General features: G+C 45.3%; 1 protein-coding gene across 1 annotated transcript in view; it reads left to right on the plus strand.

The window, feature by feature from the left end:
* setbp1 (SET binding protein 1) overlaps positions 1 to 17,333 on the plus strand; it is a 34,298-nt gene extending 16,965 nt beyond the window's left edge. The window contains exons 3-7 of the mRNA XM_070833112.1: positions 4,291 to 4,712; positions 5,210 to 7,138; positions 7,281 to 7,488; positions 7,601 to 8,669; positions 12,513 to 17,333. Of these exons, the coding sequence (XP_070689213.1) occupies positions 4,291 to 4,712; positions 5,210 to 7,138; positions 7,281 to 7,488; positions 7,601 to 8,669; positions 12,513 to 13,018 (4,134 nt within the window). The 3' untranslated portion in view covers positions 13,019 to 17,333. The remainder of the gene's footprint in view (positions 1 to 4,290; positions 4,713 to 5,209; positions 7,139 to 7,280; positions 7,489 to 7,600; positions 8,670 to 12,512) is intronic.
* Positions 17,334 to 20,000: the final 2,667 nt, after the last annotated feature.

Genomic DNA, 20,000 nt, shown 5'->3' on the forward strand with positions numbered 1-20,000 from the left:
CCCGGGAGAACTGGTGGGAAGAACCAGAGAACGAGAAACAGGGATGAGGGGGGTGGCAGGGAGGAAGGGGGGAGGTCTGTGAGAGTGGCCACAAGATCAACACAGTGCCTCTTTTCTCCTCCATCGCTTTTCCCTCCTTTTCTCTGGACCCCCACCTCCCTCCTATCCTCCCTCTCCTTCTACCGCGTTTTAAGTGCTGTGGACACAAAGCCGTGTTAGTATTCATGGTGTTTGTTTGCAGAGGAGCCGTGTGTGTCAGTGTGTGTGTGTGTGTGAGTGAGTGAGTGAGCGAGTGTGTGTGTGTGTGTGTGTGTGTGTGTGAGTGTGTGCAGAGCTGTCAGAAACACAGATCACAGTGAAGCAGCGCTCTGAATGGAGCTGGAGAGAAGAGGGGGGTTGGGGGGTGGTAGTTCCCACAGGGGGAGAATGGTCAGCTCCAGAAAAGAGAAAAGAAGAAGAAAAGGAGGGATGAGATGAGGGGGGGGGGGCAGTGCACAAGGCCACAGGGGCAGAGGGAGACAGCATAGTGTCAAAGCCAAGGAGAGTGTGTGTGTGACAAGGAAAGAGAGGGAAAAAGAGAGGATCATATCAATTATAAGGTTTCGGAGGGAACTAGTTGTTAACGGGTCTAGGCACCTCTTGTTTTTCTGCTGGTCCTCTTCTTCCCTCTCTCTCACTGCCGCTCTCATTCTTTCAGTAACCCCCCATCCCCCCCTCCCTCCCCAATTCTGCCTCTCTCCATCTCTCTCTCCCTCTGTCTCTGTGCCTCTCTCTCTCTCTCTTTCTCTTTGTGTGTCTGTCTGGACAGCTGCCCAGTTCCATACACAGGGAAAAATGAAACACTCTAACCACTGGGCGTGCAGCCAAATAAAAGGCTGCGAAAAACTATTTGAAGGGCAGTGTGTTTGTGTGTGTCTGTGTTTGCGTGCATGGAGTTTGTGTATATGTTTGCTGGTGTATACGTGTGCTAGGTTGTGAGATTTGGGTGTGCCTGTTTAGGGTGTTCTTTCCCAGTATAATGGTGCAGCCAGGGTGCTGTGCTAGTGTGTGTGAGGGAGAAGTTCCACTTTGAGTTTCAGTTTATTTAACAGTGGAAAACTAGAGACTACAAGAGAGGAAAGGACAGGAGGGGCCGTCACATACCTTCCCTCACGTCAAACTGGAGGAGAGACAAAGGTTTTACATCCAGATCTCCTTTTAAAAAGCCTACTGAGTGTGAATGTTACCCTCAGACTTACACACATGTATTTGTCAGTAAATATATGCTGACTCATTTGCAAAGTGCCTTTCAGTTGGGTGATTGCAGCACTTAGTCACATATTATCCATGACCTCCTACGCTGCGCTCTGACCTTATCTGATGGTTACATCACCAGTGGAAAGGAATGTGCAGCTCCATATCTGCCTGCGTTCGGTTGCTGGAGAGCCTTTGTGTGACTGACTGAGACCAATCCATGTTGTTACAGTGCTCACCCAGACGAAGACATTCTAGAAATGCTTGTTGACCTAGCTGTGGAGGACGACCCCTAACCCCTGAACGCAACCCCGACTCCCTCGAGGGAGGGAGAGAGCATCACGTTGGTTGAGGACTAAATATGTTGTGGGCTTGTCTTGTGTTGGCCTTTCTCCTTATCTAAATTTGATCAGATGGGACTTGTAGCAGAAGGAAAGTTTGGAAAGGTTGAAGCCTAACAGCTACTTGTGCTTGTGGGTTGCTGCAGAGGGTCAGAGTCCATGCTCGTGCTGATTTCCTGACCACTGCCCCCTGCTGCAGGCCAGCAGTAGCACAGGGAGACGACAATCCCTGTTCACACAGCACATAACATAAGAGCAGGGCAGTGCATACACAACAGAGAAATATTAGAATCATTTTGCCAATTACAGCAATGCTTTTATGTGGCATTGGTCTAGTCATGCAGAGACGTGGCATTGGTAGAACCACGCAGAGACTTATGGATATTGTACAAGTTTCATGTTACATGATAAGGACAGCTGAACCTCTAATACCAAAACACACGATAAAGAAAAGTGGACAGTATCTGTAAAATGTTGAGTGATTATCATAAGAAGACCTGTTGTTGTATGAGTGACCAAGGTGGACCCTGTCCTGAAGGAAGGGAAGGAGAATAAGGAGTTCTTTTCACACTGTTGACTACCATGGGAGTACCTCGGTCTATTTATATTTACTTGTGTGAATATCAGACAGCGAGTATATTTTCCCTGGAAATGCTTCATGGATTGTAAGAGGCGGAGAGGAGGGGAGAGGGAGGAGAGGGTGGTAGAAGGGCGGAAACTAAGAACAAAAAGCTGAACTGGTGCCAATAACCTAACCACAACCGGGAAGGGGGGGGTGAGCTCCCTATTTCTGTTCTTTTTCTTGTCTTTCGCTCTCCTATCTCAAGTCGGAAAGGTGTCCATGCCTCCTCTCTTTATTATCTCTTTGTGGTTGTCTTGTGGTTAGCGGGGAGGTATCCTTTCCTATTTTATATGTGTGTATGCGTGTGTGTGCATGTGCATGTCCGTCTGTCACGCTCTAACCATGTCCCTGTCTGTCTCTTTTTCTGTGCCCTCCTTTAACCTGAAACAGCAGGTATTCTAGGACAGGTTAAATGAGAAAGCGTGTGTATCAGGTGTCTGTCATCTTATCCCTCTGCGGACTCACAGTGTCTCCTCTCCAGTGTCACCATGCACACACACATTCACACTTACATACACACACATACATCCCAGAGCTGAAAGGATACCACAGCAGTGTGTTCAAGAGATAAATGAGAGTGTGCATGTGCATATAAGCGCTTGCATTTTCTGACACAGTTAATCATTTACACTGCCCAGCGTCTGCTTGCCTGCGTGCAGTGTGTGTTGTCATTCATGTGCCGACTGTTGTGTCACACAGTGTTCTTATGTGTTTTTGCACTTGATAGTGTCTGCAGCTTGCATCTGGGGGATAAACAGCCTCTGCAGCCACTGTGGAAGTATAAAATGAGTATACATGCTCACTGATGGGACATCAGAAAGAGAAAGAGGAAGTAAAAAAGCGTGTATAGTGAAAGGAATGAGGAGATTGAAAGTGGCTGATGAAATGAAGGCAGAAAAGAACAATGGAAGAGTAAAAGAGAAATGTGTGCACTGTCAGACAATCTATGTACATCATACGTGTGTGTGTACATGTATCTGCAAAGAGCAAAAGTGAATCATCTTGTAAGGCGCTGATCCATCTAGACTGAAATTGGTTGCCTGACTGTGTTCACACATTAGCATTTTATGCCACTATGTATGAAGGCAGATTTTCGTAAAGACTTTGAAATGTGCACAGCTACAGTATGCAGGTGTGTGTGTGTGTGTGCGCTTACATGCTAGTGTGTATATGCTGAAAGGCAGGCCTGTGGTTAGGTTACATCTCCCTGCAGCGCAGCAGAACAGTGTCTTGTTGCGTCATACTGAGCCTGTTAATAACAGGCTAAACCACAAAGGCCATCCGCTGTTCTATTTCTCATCATCCAGCAGTACGCTTATTATGCAGCAGTGATACATTAAGCAGGTTTATGTTGTATAATACAGCATGTCAAGCTTTTTGCATTTTCAGTTTTGCATGGACGAATGTAAAATGGGCCCTGGGTGAAGGTTGGTTTTTGGCCCTTCACTGGAATGTAGATAAATGGTGCCAGATAAATAGTTTCATGACATATATTTTATAAGCAGTTTGGGGTTTGACAGTATGACAGTATAATTTACAGTTGTGAACTGTACAGAAGCGTTGTTAACAAAATAAATATGATATACAGACAGTAATTCTGCAGCTAGGGCAGTCAGGGACACGGCTGAGCTGGGCTACTGTGTTTAATACTGGGTGCAGTCACACACCCCCAACTCCATTCCCCCAGCCCTCACAGCATGCAACATCCTTGCCACAGGAATTTAATTGCTCTGTAAACAAGCCTTTTGTTTTGTGGCACACTGTTTGCTCATGTGCACAAGATGTATTAAAAGCCTCAGTCCTGCCGTGAAAAGACAAGAATGCCATATTAGAGCACAACAAATCACTGATTTGATAGGTGCTGACAAAATGAAACTGTATGCAGAACTGGATGCTGTGCTACATGTGTATTATCTATGGGAAGATCGACTGATGTTAGAAAGACAGGAAATTCAGTTGTCATAGTTTTATGATCACATTATCATTATCATATCATTTGTCTATCCGTCCATCCCTGCAGCTATATAAAGCTTTCCTGTGATTGCAGTTTGCATGTAGTAACCACACTTTGTTTCTCATTTCTGTCATCCCCAGACATACGAGCGCCAGTTCAGAATGCCTGAGCAGAGAGAGGGAGGCCTGCTGCAACTACTGGGAGATCACACTCCGCCCAAACACCAGCTTCGCAGCTCCCTCCTTCCTGCACACACACTCTCACACACACAGCAAACACAGCACATCCTCACGCAACATTTCCAACACCCTCATGCACACCAACACCAAATCAGTCCCGAATGGATCACGTCTACAGCACCTTCTGCATCCTCGGCCAATCCTGCAGATTCTGAGCCACCCAGAGATCTGGCGGGAGCCAGTAGGAGCTCTTTGCTCGATCCAGCCCAACCTTTCTCACGAACAGTGACACAAAGCCCCTCACCTCAGAGATCTCTTACTCCAGACCTGCAGCTGCCAGTGGTTACAGATGCCAGTATTCTCAACCTGACCTCTCTCAGCAGGTATGGTTAATTTTTCTGTGTGGTAGAACTCATGACAACTCAAAACATGGTCACAAGAACAAAAATACTGGACACTATGCGCTGAAGTTGGGAGAAAGACGATACAATGTTGTATTCTGCTATTTTGTGTAGCAATATTATATATTTTTATAACAATGTTTATGTTTTTAATTTGACAATCTCGTTTGCCACAATAATAAACATAAGTGAAGTGAAAACTTCAAATCACCATAATGACAAGAAGTAGGTGAGAAATTGCAATATATTGCGGGATATCTTATTGTGTAACACAATGTAAAAAAAAAATCAAATCAGAGCTCAACTGTCATGATAACATCATATCATGGGAAACCTCAGGTCACCCCTCTAAATGGGAACACACAAAAAGCAGTAAATGTTCACTGGTACCAGTGGATTGTATAGTATTGGTGAAATATAAAACATTCTCTTCTTCCATTTCACTTGTCATCATTTTTTCTCTGTATACATCTCTCCAGGGGGAGGGGTTTGCAAGAGGTCAGTGAACAGCTCTTTGGGAACATCAAGAGGAAGTACGGCAGGAAGGACTCCCAGAGGATGCTGTGTAATCCCCACAGTGCTGATACACCTTGGGGACGACAGCCAGAGAAAGGATCGGAGAGCCCAACTAACTCTGACGAGAGGCAGAAGTACAGGCAAGAGGAAACAGCTGAGCGGTTCCATGAGGAAAGAGAGGAAAGGAGAAAAGAGGAAAGAGAGCGAGCAAATTCTGGGAGGAGAGGAGATGAAGAAGACAGAGGGATGCCCATGCTGACAGAGGAAGGGAAAGGAAGAAAGAGGCGGAGGAGGCCCTCTTTTGATGAGTCATTTTGTGTAGAGGAGCAATCACTGCAACGGCAGGACTCTGACACAGCAGAGAGGCACCAACCTGGGCCCCCAGAACCCAAAGTAGCACATAAGATGGAGACTCACAAAAATGATTCTCGACTCACAAGTCAGGCTGATCTCATTAGGGAGAGGACAGAAAAGCCAGAGAAACCCGATAAAAGAGAAAAAGGAGAGAGAGTAGACAGAGCTGAAACAGTTACAAGTGGGTCTGACCCAGAGTCAGCTTTGAGTGCAAGTAGAATGAAGAAGAACCCTGTGGGTCGTCCTAAGATCAGCACAGACACCCTTAAACACAGAGAGCCTACTCACAATCACATCAACAAACCCAATCTAAACATGAACCCCAGACTCCCTAGCCCAAATCCCAGCCCCAGCCCCAGGGCTAGCATCAGTCCCAGCCCCAGTCCTAAACCTAGGGCTAACATTAGCCCTAATCCCAGCCCTAGACCCAGGATGACCCTGAGTCCTAGCCCCAGCCACAGCACCAGCACCACCGCCAGTTCCAGATCGACCAAGGCCAAGGACAGATGGTCCTACCTGAAAGCTAAAAGCCATGCCAGCCTCACGTCACCCCAGAGAGACAACCGGGGTAGCCCTGCAACCTTAGCTGAACCACCCTCCGCCTTCCCCATCACCCCCTCTAGCCCCCTCTATACCAACACTGACAGCCTGACCGTCCACACACCCATTAAGAGGAAACGAGGGCGCCCCAAGAAACAGCCACTCCTAACAGTGGAGACCATCCATGAGGGCACCTCCACCTCACCTCCAAGCCCACTGGCGCAGGACACCTCTGTAGGGCTAAACCGTAGGAGGAAGACACACGCACTAAACACATTAGTGCAAATGGCCTCCACAACCACCAGCGTCAATTCTAACAGTCTGAAACTAAAGCGGGGCAGGGGCCCTTCCAGACCAGTGAATAAGATGAAGCTTGGGAAAATGCAGAGCATCCTGAATGAGATACTGTCAGGTTCCTGTCAGAATGGCACTCTGGCTCTGAAGTCATCCTCTGCCCCTGTTACCTCAGCTATGAGTGCCATGGCATCCACCATTGAGGCTCGGCTGGGAAAACAGATAAATGTCAGCAAGAGAGGAACTATCTACATTGGTAAGAAGAGAGGGCGTAAACCCAGAGCAGAGACCCAAGTTTCCCACCCTCCCAAAACCACTAGGGATAAGCCCCCCCTGTCTGTCTCCACATCCAGTCTCTATGAGAGCCCTGCAGTGCCTTCCACCACGTCGTCTCCCAGCTCCAGTGCTCCATCCATAAGAGCCAGCCACTCTGACACCACTATGCCCAGTTTGCAGCCAATCTCAGCCCTGCCCTCCAAGCCTCTAGGCAGGGGCTTCCTCTCGGGGGGATGGAAACTGTCTCCTCCTCGCCTTCTAGCTAATTCACCTTCCCACCTGTCAGAGGGGGCATCAGTGAAGGAGGTGACCCTGTCTCCCATCAGCGAGTCCCACAGTGAGGAGACTATTCCCAGTGACAGCGGGATTGGGACAGACAACAACAGCACCTCGGATCAAACTGAAAAGGGCCCTGCTTCTCGACGCAGGTGCAGCACATTTCTACTACACTTCTCTACCTTTTTCGAACCTTGCTTTATAGGATTTAGTTGTTTTATATTTCAGACTGACGTATATTCATAAGGGAGATGGTTTTAACGTGTTTCTATTTTTTATGTTGTGTTCACGCAGGTACTCATTTGATTTGTGTGGGTTTGAAGCTGCGGAGGCAGCAGCCCTGGAAGCATCCAACAGAGGTAGCAGAGCACGCTGTGAACGGCAAGTAACTGCTGTTGACAACTTCCTGTCACAGCAGGAAAAGAAGCAAAAACATCATCGGCGGAAGAGGAAGTGCCTACAGAGCCGGGATCATCTTCACTTCCTGTCTGAGTTGGAGGAGGTTAGAGATCCTATAATAAAATTTTGGTGTAATCTTTGACAAGGCACTGTAATATGCAAGTGCATATATGGTGAATTTTCCTAAGTGTTTCCTCTTTTCCACCTTCCTGTAGGTTGTGTTAAAGCTCCAGCAGCTACGAGTGTCTCACAGACGATACACTTGCTACCCCCAGCAGCCATATCCCTCAATTTTCCGCCTCAACTTCCATCATTACTACCCTGTGAGCTACGACTCCTACTCCTGTGACTCCGGCTCGTACCTCCGCAGGAGTGCTGATCTGAAGGTTAAGAGGAGACGAGGCCGTCCAGCTAAAGCCAGCGAGCCAATCACATCAAAGCTGCCTTTTGTTCAAGGATATGGATATCCGCTGGCTGGGGGAAATTACTATGCAGCACCGTATGCGATGCCTTACGCACCTCCTCTGAGTCTGGGCTACTTTCCCCCTGCTCCCCCATTTTACCTGCCCCATCATTCGTTAGGACCTGCACCTCCATCTCCCTTCATGAGGCCTGCTGTCCCACCTCCCAAGGCTTTCCACTCCAGTGGACACTCAAAGCTGCAGCCAGGGGCCAAGCTTCGCAGCGCCAGTGGTCCACTCCAGGGGCCCTCAGTAAGAGGAGAGGGCCTGGGATCCCTGGGTAGTGGCAGTGCAGGCGGTCTTGCAGGGGTTCGCCTCCATAAGAGGAAGCACAAGCACAAACATAAGCACAAGGACGAACCCCTCCTTTCACTGCGAGACCGGCAGGAGTTGGGTGGGCTCTTCAGTGGAGCTAAGACCAATGCACGTCTCAGCATGCTGAGTGACAGGAGGGACTTGGCCAGTCAGGGCTCTTCTACGAAGCATCTGGAGAAGCAGAGGGGCAGCAGTAGAGGCTCAAGCTTGGGATCCAGCTTAGGGATGTTTGAGTCGGACCAGCTGTCCACACACTCTCTTGCTGACAGCCAGTTCCACTCCCGTCAGACTCGACAGCCAATAAACAGCTTCATGAGCAGCTACAGTAGCCAATCACAGCGGTCAGAGTCAGCTTCTGACCTGTTTTTGGGGTCACGGGAGGACGAGTGTGGTGGGAGGAGCAGGAAGACGAGGCTTACTGTGTTTGGAGATCAGGGCTTAATGTCATTCCAAACTGCCAGGCAGGAGCCCGTACAGATGAACAAGTGCTCCAGTCCCTCCCTCACTGGTAAGAACAACTTACATTAGGATTACCTGTTCTGTATTTACAAGGGAGTGCGCTGCCATTTTGCCATGATCACAGCAGGAATGTTTTCTCTTTTGACAGAGGGGGCATGGTAAAGTTCATATCTTACTTTGATGGTGTGTTGGAGGTTTGAGGTTAGCCCAAACTACAATAGCCGCCTGTCGCCTACTTGTCTTTATCTAACCAGTTCGCTTAAGGCTAGACATCCTGCAGCTACCTCACAATGAAAGATATAAAGCATCAGCAGGAAGTGTTCAGCTGACATTAAGAGCAGCTTAACACAGCAATGCACCTCATTACAGATCCAATTGAAGGCAAAAGAAAGTAGATCATAAACAGTGAGACTCCTATCTGTTAGAGAAACATAATAACAGGAATGTATTAGTCGAACAAAACTAGGGCTGAGTGTAACTTCTTCTGTATACAAAGATAAATACAAGTTTACCATGACGTTGACTTAGCTTGGACAGGGATTGCTGTGTGCACATCCAGTGCTCCGTGCCGTGAGAAAACACTGGATGTGCTTACAGTAAAGCACAAGATGCTTCACTCTGAAGCATCTTGGTGTAACAAACCATCATGTAAAATCTTAATCTGCCAAGGTTTCAGAATTGTTGACATGGCTAAATTGGGAGCGTTTGCAAAAATAATTGGTGTTCAATGGGTATTCAATATATTGGTGTTCAATTATTCTGTTCCCTAGTGATAACAGGCTTCTTATTTGCTGGTGTAGAGACTTAATCACATATTTAGTCAGAGTTAACAGAGTTAAGCATTTTAAATGTAGATGGCAGCATATTTGTCAAGGTGATTTCTGTTTATAAATATTCTATGTATAAGATTATTAGGACTTAAAGTAGGCAAAAAGGCAGTGTAGCCCTGAATCCTCACTACCAAACTAATGTGTATTTTGGTACATTCTGTATTCTGCTGTCTTTGAGCACATCTGGTTGGGGATAGAGAGAACGTAATGCATGGATGGAGACGACTATAATTCACCAATCTCTCCTTCCTCCCCTCCCTTCCTCCTCTCCTGCCAATGCCTTTGCCAGAGATATATTATTCACACAGTGTGATTTATTTTCTACAGACACGCCGTAAAAGGCCCTTGCCTGTGTTAAAAGAGCTGGCTGGCAGCCAGGGGTTTAATGACTGGGGCCTAGTCCAGTGGCGGGGAGGAGAAGCCAGGGGCTCAGTTAGAATTCACCCCCCCCCCCCACCCCAGGGGATCCAGGACGGATGACTCATATACACAACCCCCCCCCCACACCCCCCCCTCTCTCTTCACGTTATCCTTCCAGTGTTGTTATGCCTCCTCTACCTTCCATGTCCTTCCCTTTTCCCTTGTGCTGCCTCTGCAGTTCTTGCCCTTGCTTTCCCTTTTTGCCTCTCTCCCACAAACCCCTACATCCATACACAAACTTCCCCTTGTTTCTCCGCCTCTTCCTCCCCCTCCCCCTTCTATCTGTCTTTCCTTCTTCCCTTTCTCTTTCTGCTTTTTCCCTTGTCTCCCCTCCCCCTCGTTCCCCCATTACCCTCTCTTTTCCCCATTCCCCCTGCCCCTCCTCTAGCATGACTTACTGCCTCACTTCACAGCTTTAGCCCAATTAAAACACAGGCGCGTGTGCATACGCATGCATGCTGCACAACCATACATATATACACACATACACACACACACACACACACACACACACACACACGTGCATACACTGATAGATTCCATTCAAAAGCTGATACAGATGCAAAATTTATATTATCATCTGAGCATGCGATTGTGAGTTTGTAAATCATGCCTTAATAGAACTGGTTTCAGGTAATTTAAGCAGTTTTATTTCTTTTATGCTGTTAGTATGTATCTGGGCTTGTGTGTGCATTTCTTCACTAATCAGCAGGTCACATTGCAGCTGACAGCAATCTCCCTCACTCATATTTGCATAAAAGCAGGTCATCTTCTACTGAATCAGTGGGAATGATTTTCTTTCTGTCACATGACTTGTTCAAATCCGCTTTCATGCAGAGAAACACTCTCAGTAAATAATATACATCAAGGACCACTTCATATTGTCTCAGCACTGCAGGGGCAGTGGATAAGTGAGCATGCATCTCTGTGTAGTAGTGACTTCCTCTTCCACAGAGAAACAGGTCCTCAGTGCTATACGGCCCCTCACACTGCTGAAGGTCACCGGTTTTATGTTCCGTGTATGCAGCTCATAAATTTCTGCTACTTTGTAGTGTGTAAGTGTGTGTGTGAGAGAGAGAGAGAGAGAGAGAGAGAGAGAGAGCTGAGCGTGTGCACACTTCTGTGCACCTCATAAACTACTGCTACTTAGTGCTTTCTACATTAGACTAATTTCACTGTCTGCCCTGAATTCTTGGGCAACAATAGAGAGACCTTCCACTGTGTTTTAAATGGAGGCTGGTCAGACTTCTTTTTCCCTTCTCTTAGTTCATTTGCAAACGCCATGGAGCACTCCAATCTTAAACTCTTAATTTTCCATTTAACATTCCAATTGCTCTTCTTTAAATGTTAAAAATATATATATTTTATGACACCATCACGTACACGTTCTGCATCTGCTCGTGCAACACCTCGCTGAAGCTCCATGAAGCTTAAAAACATAGTGAATTATCTTAACCCAAGATGCCATGATTTCTGAAATCAGTAGAAATATTCTCAATGTGTTGCGCATTACTTTTTAAACATCACCCTGCAAACCCACTCACCATGTTTGGGGCACAAAAAAAGCTGTTTTGGTTTACTGCAGTCATTGTGTATTAGAGCGCTGCAGAAACACATTGTATCAGCGGGATTCTGGAGGACAAGAAGAAAGGAGATGGTTAAGGAATCCAGGAATAGGAGTAAAAGCTCAAGAATAAGAGACCAAACATGTTGTATGCACACTGCTTGGGGACTGGTGGCTGATTGTGCTTTTCCTCCATTTTGGCTGTGGCTCAGTCTGAGCCTCGGGAACAGTGCCCAGGCAGAGAGGAGGGGGGAGCGAAGAAATGGGATAGAGATGGGAAACAAAAAGAATGACAGAGACAGACCAAGACCAGGAAGCGGTTTCTGAAATAGAGACGGAAATGAAATGGTGCAGTGTTACCAGTTTAATTGAAAATTAGAGAGTAGTATATTGCCGCATATGAAGAGTAGAGTGGAAAAGAGAATGAGAGTGATGGGGAAATGGGGAAAGAGAAAGGATAGAACAGCGTGTAAAGGGCATATTGCCCAGTTCACCAGTGTGAAGGAAACAATATGGCTCCAGTTTCTTCTGCTCAGCCATTCTGAACTGCTGAATTCATTATCTGTGCATGTTGGGCACGTGCATGTATGCGTATGTGGGTTTTTGTATTTGTGTCTCAGAGATGTGTCTATACGTGTGTTTGTATTTGTGTGTGTGTGTGTGTTTGGCATTTTGGCAGCCTGTGCTCCAGATGCACAGGGTTGTTATTGTGTAGCGACATATTAAATGGTTGAAGGAGACATTTCTGTGGATTTCCTGCTAGCAGAATGGGATCTCCTCCTCTCCCCTCTCCTCTCTGCTCTCTAGTAGACAATTACAGGATAGGATCTGCTCTCCTGGCTCAGCTGGGCTTTCAAAGGCTTACATGAATATGTCAAAATTAGCAGGAAGCTCTTGAAACAAAAAAAAAAGATATTCTCTTCATGAGCTAAATTGGCGTGATATCTTTCCTGGCCTTTCCAGGGATGCTCCTTTTGACTGACATGGTAGCATGAAAACTCCTTTCTCTTTAGAGACCTTGCTATGGTATTTATTTACCTTGTCTCATTTCACTTATGCTCACACTCTTCTCTCCCAGGTGTTCCCAGTAAACGGAGGTATAAGCGACGCGAGGTGGAGCAGATCCAGAAGGACGTGAGGAGGATGCACTCTTTGAACTTTGAGCATGTGCAGAAGATCCTCCGTGCCAAGCGTCTGCAGCGACAAGCCAAAACAGGAAACAATGTCATCAAAAGACGGCCTGGACGGCCCAGAAAGCAACCCGTAGAGGAATCCGAGCCCACCAACAGGAGGGAGGAACATCGGGCTGATGGGCGGGGTTCGGACATGTTGGCCAGCAGGAGGGGTGATGGGAGAACTCTGGGGATGCCTGTCTTGGAGAGGTGTGATGACCTCCCCGGTAGGCAGAGCCTCAGGCCAAGCTTGATCCCTGAGCCTCTGGAGTTCTCAAATCACGATTCCATCTCAGCAACAATCGAGACTGTGGTGCATCAAGCGCGATCTGTGCCTCCGCTGGCCAAAGGGGGGAAGCGCCGAGGCAGGGGCCATAACAGGGACGAGTTATGGGCTCCTTCCAGTCAATAGACATTCAGGAGAGAGCAACTCCGTAACCGGATGGAGAGCAGTTATTGGAGTCAGTGCTGTTTCAAGCCTACCAGATGCAGTGCCCTTAATTCTGGGACTCCTTGGTGCACTTTGACTTGTTTCTCCTCTCTGATTTGTGAGGACTACAGTGGGTCAGTGGAGGAGCAGGAGGAGGGAACACTTCCGGTGCCATCCCTCTGTTTGCTTAACCCAACCAGACATGAGCCTTTCAAGGATTCATTGGACCTTCATTTACAATGGCACTATATGGTACTATTTGATACTGAATCTGATGCTATAAAAGTGTGTGGTACTTATGATAGTGTAGGATATTATGTGATTCTTTATGTATCTGATACAGTGATGTGTATGGTACTTTATGATACTGTATCTGAATGTGGCTTTAGCCATATATTTACCAGCAAGGGGAGGGGGAATGGTTAATATTAAACTGTGCAGCTCTGCTTATTTTTGCCTTTCTGTGGAAGCTTGTCAAAGACAGGTGGGATAATACAGCAGTAATTAAGCCACCTTACCCTATTACTTATCCCTGTTCTCCCGCCCCCCATCTGTACCTTCCTTGTCTTCTTTGCTCTCTCCCAGGAGTAACTGATACTTGCTGGCAGCTCCTCACCCCTGGTCCCACTCCCCGCTCAACACTCACCCCAATTCTTTAGCCCTCCCTGGTGCCTGCCGCTCAACTTCATCTCCCTTTGTCCTCCCATCTACTCCCAGTCATGTTTTACATTTGTTTGTGCTCCCGCGACCTACCCCCTGTCTCATTTATTTCTCCCTCCCTGCTCAGGCCTGTCCCGAGCAGTGACATTAAGGCAATATGGTGGATGAAACTGTCCCGGCTGTACATAGAAACAAAGTCCACTGTTGCCTGCCTTGTACAATGAGAAACCAGCTCATAGACACGTACTGGCATACAGTATATCAAATAGAATTGTTGTACCATAGACATGAAAAGTTGTGTATTGTTTTATAACCAAAAACAGACATGGGTGCGACTCAAGACAAGTTTGTTTTCAGACAGAAAGAACCACATATATTCATTCATACACTCATTATTGTGTTTATATCCAGGGGGCATTGCATACAGGAGGAATATCAGGTGTGTTTTTGGTAAACCTTAAAATTGGTTTAATGCACTATGAAAAAAAACCATACACTTGCATCAATCAAATGCAGCACTTACATGCTTGTTCCAGCCTTATGTTTTGGCCTTCAATGGTGTGGATATCCATTCCAGAGAGCATGCATTATTTTAATCAATTTGTATATGCAGGCTGCGCAGCCAAAAGCGTCAAACCGAAGCCCGAGTCTGAAACGTGATTGGACAGTTCAGCTGAAGAGGGCTCACAGTCAGTGTTTTGAAAAGCTAATCCCAGTCTTTCTACTTAACATGATTTTTTGAAAGTAAATCCAGTATTTAGATTTAGAAACCAAAGTCTCAGTATTCAGTGTAAGGATCTATTATTTAAAAGAATCTAAATCAGAGTTTGACAAACTCTCCACCATGTTGGCACCAATGTAAAGCATTCCTATGTGCACTCTAGAATGTAGCCATCTTGGATTTTCTGTGTCAATATGTTAAGCCTTTGTTAAACTCTATCTACAGTATATGTGGCTTTCGGTAGTGGTTGGTATTTTCTCAAATAAGTATTTCAGAATATAAGCAATGGATCACTGTTTCTTTGGCAACTTTGAGGTTAACGTTTTGTTTCAGGAGATTCTGTCCTCTTTGGGTTGGGTGGGATTCTCAGTTGCAGCAGTTCAACTTGTGCCTTATGTTTCTTTCTCTCACCAATTACATTTGACCTGAGAAATATCAAGTGGCAAAGAGTGCCCCAGAAAATGACCCAAAATCTTCATGATTGTGCATATGACTCATGTGTCTTACTCATCAGAACCCTGACACTGCCTGTGTCCCTCCACAGCTTCCATAGTCAGCATCCTCTGTCACCAGGCGCTGAGTCTGTCTCCTAGTTTTCTGACCCTTGTCATCATAACAGAACTAGAAGGGCTGGACTGATGAATATAGTAAGATATTACTGTATTTAATACACATCATGTACTGGTATGCATGCTGCTTTACAGCAGTGGTGGAAACAGAAAGATCCCCTGTATCGGATGTGTTTCTGTCCAGAGATATACTCTAGTACTCTAGTCCAGTATTTAACCAGTTACTCACTCGGTCACGTACTCGGCAAAGGAGGAACAGAGGAGGTTGTCATGGAAACCACATTCTCGTACATTGTTGTTTGCTATGCATCAGGCCATGCCTGGCAATGACCTTAAAAGGAATTTCTGTTCTGGGTCCACCCTTCGACAAAGAGAAATAAGTGGTCTTATTTACTGAATAAAATGAATTCATGTAACAAGAATTGTGAATAATACCAGTAATAATTTGTAATAAGTTGTGCAGAAAGTGACTATCATTTCATGAAAACTATAGTTACTGCAGCTCTATGCAGTACAGCCTTAACCAGATGTAAAACTACAGTATTGAAGTGTTTGTTGTAAATAGTGTTAGTATGTCCATCCTGCATGGTTACCGGTTGGGCTCGGCTATGCGGGGACTGTCTCCTGAAACCACAGTAGACCTTCTCTCTCTATTAAGACTGCTCAAGACCCCCCCCCCCAAAAAAAAACCACACAGGAATAACTACCCTAATTGATTTTTTATTTGACAAATTCCGCAGTCATCGTTCCAGTCCGTTAAATTACACAGAATGCTAAAATAATTTGCCTTATCACACCTTTAAAAGTTCTTGGAGGATACATACCCCACTGTAGTACACTCGACCAAAAATAGGAATCCCCGATGACTTGTAGCTACTTTGCCTGCAGCCAGTTGGGGCACTGCAGTAGCATAAAGAGTAAGCAAGAGGGTTGTGTGTGGGGGGAGTTCTCAGAGGAAATAGCCAAAAATACACTCGTCCTAACGTTAGCGTGCTTAACCTTGCTTTGCTAGATGACTTTCGGTGGGTCTGCAGTCTGTTGTGGTGAAGATGAGGTCTAGATATGTGGTCTGTAAGATGTAGAGACTACACGCTTGGCAGCTTACTCCTCCATACTGTGGTCAGTCAGCGGTCTCTGATGTAAGAGTTAAAGACCCCAGGTGTTGTCTGTCCTGTCTGTCTCTCCTACCAGCCAATGCTCCGGTGCCTTCTAACACTGACAAGTATTGTCCTAATCCAGAGCTTTCACTCTACACAGAGACTGCAGAGGGGATGTGGCTGTGAAAAGGGTTCAAGGTCACTGTTGTTGTATTGTATTTAGCAGCTAATCTGGACCAGTGGCTACAGGAGGCCCCCAAGCACTGATGTAAGGATATTTTACCTTGTCTTTGGTCCTCGCATCAAGGGCACCGCAGCAGTGTTTGACTTTAGATCAGTGGTTGGTGTGTATTTACTGTAGTACACATTTACCAGTTCACTACAGCAACTAGGATGGGATATAATGGCACCTAAATTTTGATCACCCCTCATTCCCTTTGTAGCACGCTGTGATGAGTGTCCTACACATGGAGTGAGGGGTCACATGAGACAGAGCCTCATAAATGTACATGTAGTCATCCTCACAGCATACGTTACAGTTCTAAGCTATAATGTTGTTCAAAGCTGAAAGTGCAGATGAAGCATTCAGAAAAACCAATAAATGTACTTTTTAGAGCACAAAGTGAGCTCTTCTAACAGTGTGGGCATATTTTAGTTTGTATACATAGTGTATTTGAACCTTTTTCTAGAGTGGGTTTCCTTTATTTGCATGCTCAACTTGATTGTATGCATAAATATTTTAGACAAGCTGAAAGTTGAATTTCAATTGAATTTGGAGCAAGACTTGTACATTGTTTGATATGTTTCTTTTTGTAATGGATTTTTTAATTCATGAAGCATTTTTGTACATTGTATGAATATTAAAAACTGCAAATATTTGACATATAGAGTAAATACTAGATGCGCATGCATATGCATATATCCTTCACAGTATGTATGTATGTGTACATGTACACATATATTTTGTATTTGCATTTGCTGGCATACAGATATATGTCTAAAGCACATATATACATGCAATATATATGTATATCCATGTCCGCTGGCATGCTTTTGGTCATGTTTATCTTTCATGATCTTGTAGGTTAATTTTTTGTTTTGTTTTTATTTCTCTTTCCTCAGAAAGAAAAGCTCATTCTTTTGCTACCCTTCTGTTGGCTGGCAGCATTGAGCACTTATTAAGAAGAACTACAGTTGAAGTTGTTCATGTTATCCATTGTGTGAAATAATAAATGACTTTATTGACAGCTGATGGTTGCACATATTTTCTTCTTTCTTATCAAGATTGTGTTTGATTTGTCATGCCGAGATAAGGTTGATAAGTTATTTTGTGATAAGAGCAAGTTGAGATTGTGTGTGTGTGTGTGTAGATATGGTGTGTGGGAGCGAGATGACAGGAGGATTTGCTGCACTGTTGTTGCTGAATGTCCTATGGGCTCAGAGACTGAGTGCTGCCCCACGGTGTGTAAGCTTGTTGAGGTTAAAAGAGAGGGAATCCTCATTAGATTATGCTACAGCCTCACTCAGTCTCGCTCACACATACCTACACACTCGTACTCGTTCATTAGCCAAGCCTACATCTCTAAATCCTGCCTGCACTAGCCCATCAGTGTCAGTTCTAGGTGGGCTGGGCTGCAGGCTGCTCTGTCATTGGACAGAGCCGAGTGGGAAGTGCCCCACTATTGGCTGCTGCCAACTAGTAAAATTCTTCTGTTACCATGGTTGCAGGGTGAGCTGCCCAAATGTGTCTCAGTGTATCTAGTGGTGCTGATGGAACCGTTGGCATCACCGGTGTTATGCTGAATCCTCCCTCTGATGGTAGTCAGGGTTGCAGTACGGGCTGCACCCAAACCACTCTCTACTGATGTCTGTAAATGAGCCCACATGGCCCCACTCTGCCTCCAGCACAAGCGGGAGGGCGAGATAGATCATCGGGGCTGTGATCACAATGAAACAGCGCAGCAAAGCACTTTCCACATGAAAAATGTACTGTGGAGCTACATCTATACTTAAAAGGGGAAAACAGGATCAGCAATCCGACGTGCAATGAGTGGATTTTCTCACGTGGTTTAGTGTCATGTGTGGTCCAAGACGGTGTCTGCACCAGGTGCAAAGATTGAAACAGCTGAAGTGAACACACCATAATTCAAGTGAAACACAGGAATTTTGTGCATATAAAAACTTATATGACACAAAAACAGCACATCCAAAACTATTTCAAACTATCCCTATGGCGCCTTTCATAGCAGTATAAAGGTACAAAATATTTCACCTGGTCAGTAAGAGGAGCGTCCAAAAGACAGGAAAGCCATTTATTGTTTTGTCTTCTCTTCTTCTTGCTCCACAAGTGTGTTTCCAAAACGTTAGAGCTTCATATAATAATATTGTGAAATTTCATAAATCTTCTGTGACATCTGTGTATGGCAGAAATATTTCAGTACAATTAGAGAAACACATAGTGATAGAAACAAATGCTATCGTATCTGGAAAAAGAGAATGTAATGGAAATGCAGTGGTAGAGGTTTGCGTAGGAGGACAGGGCTTATAAATTGTGGCATTCAGCTGGGGCCTGCGTGTTCACTGTTCCTAAACTTTAACAACCCTCTTTTTAAGAAAAATGCTCCAAAAAATTTGGGAGGGTCTCTCCTAATCCTCCATGGACAAGACTCCTTTGGAATGTAAGATTTAGGGTTGAGGGAACTGGACAGTGTGTACATCTAAAAAAAAATATGCGTGGTCCAAGTTGGCTCGTTATAGTTCTCGTGCTCTTTGTAACCCACACAGACCAGACACATGATGACATTTTGAAGAGGTTTATGTCAGCTGCGGGAGCAATGGGCATAATTATAGTCAGCACTTGGAGACTGCCCATTGAACTCCTCTGAAATGAGTATTGAAAGTTTACTGAGTGCTGAGTTGTTGGTTGTTTAAAGATGATGTGTACCTTTTCTTATAAAGGTGAAGAATTACTACACACACTAAAAACCCAGATGGTATTGTTGCTATATTGACAAAATGTTGGGTAGCTTACAGGTTTTACCGGTAGCTTATCCCCTGTTACAAATTCTTGTTTCAAAAGAACTACATGTGTACAGGTATCTATCAGCAAGTCATTCGAATTTTTATCATCAACTTTGATAAAAGTTTCACTCTTTGTTGATTTTGTGATTTTATGGTTGTACCAGCAGCTGTTCAACACACTCACCTCTGTGATCTTCCGCTTCCTTCTTACAGGCTGTTGCTCTGCTTGCTATGCCAGAATGTTTCTTTGCTGCATGAGGTGAATAAAACAAGGTTACATTTTGAATTTTAAGTTTTAGTATAATCTTTTTCTGTGCTGGGCTGTGGCTCTCTAAAAAAACTTGGTACACAATGGTTTGATTGATCAAATTCTTTTGCGTCTCTTTATGTCAAACTGCTCTTGAACACATCACAGACTATAGTTGATGGCCAGTCTGTGCCTGCATTAGAGCTGCATTGGGGCCGATCACCCCAAAATTTGCTGAACAACACAAATGAACTGAGGTTACATGTATGCCTGTATGTCTGACAAACATGTGCAGAGGGGAAGGTGGCACAAATTGGTCAAACCGCTACTGATAAGAGTAAAACAAAAGGCAGCAGCCCTGGACACACTGCAAAACATTCTGCAATATTTGGGCACAGACATTCGACCGCAGTCCGACAACAGCCGAACAACAGCCAACTGCATGCCTATCATAGCTGCCAGACACGAGTATGAGCTTCGTTCGGTGGAAGGGGCTTTGAAGGAGCTTTGAAGTGTATCATAGATGGAGTGGGCTGGCCTTCGGTGATTATACTCTCAAATTGTTGATTCTTCCTCCCAAATTCTGCCCACTTAATCAAACCTGCATAAATCAGCATTTTACCACAGCATACGTCTTTGTAGCACATTC

This window comes from Pempheris klunzingeri, chromosome 7 (genome assembly GCF_042242105.1).
Source record: "Pempheris klunzingeri isolate RE-2024b chromosome 7, fPemKlu1.hap1, whole genome shotgun sequence".
In the NCBI taxonomy this organism is placed as follows: Eukaryota; Metazoa; Chordata; class Actinopteri; order Acropomatiformes; family Pempheridae; genus Pempheris; species Pempheris klunzingeri.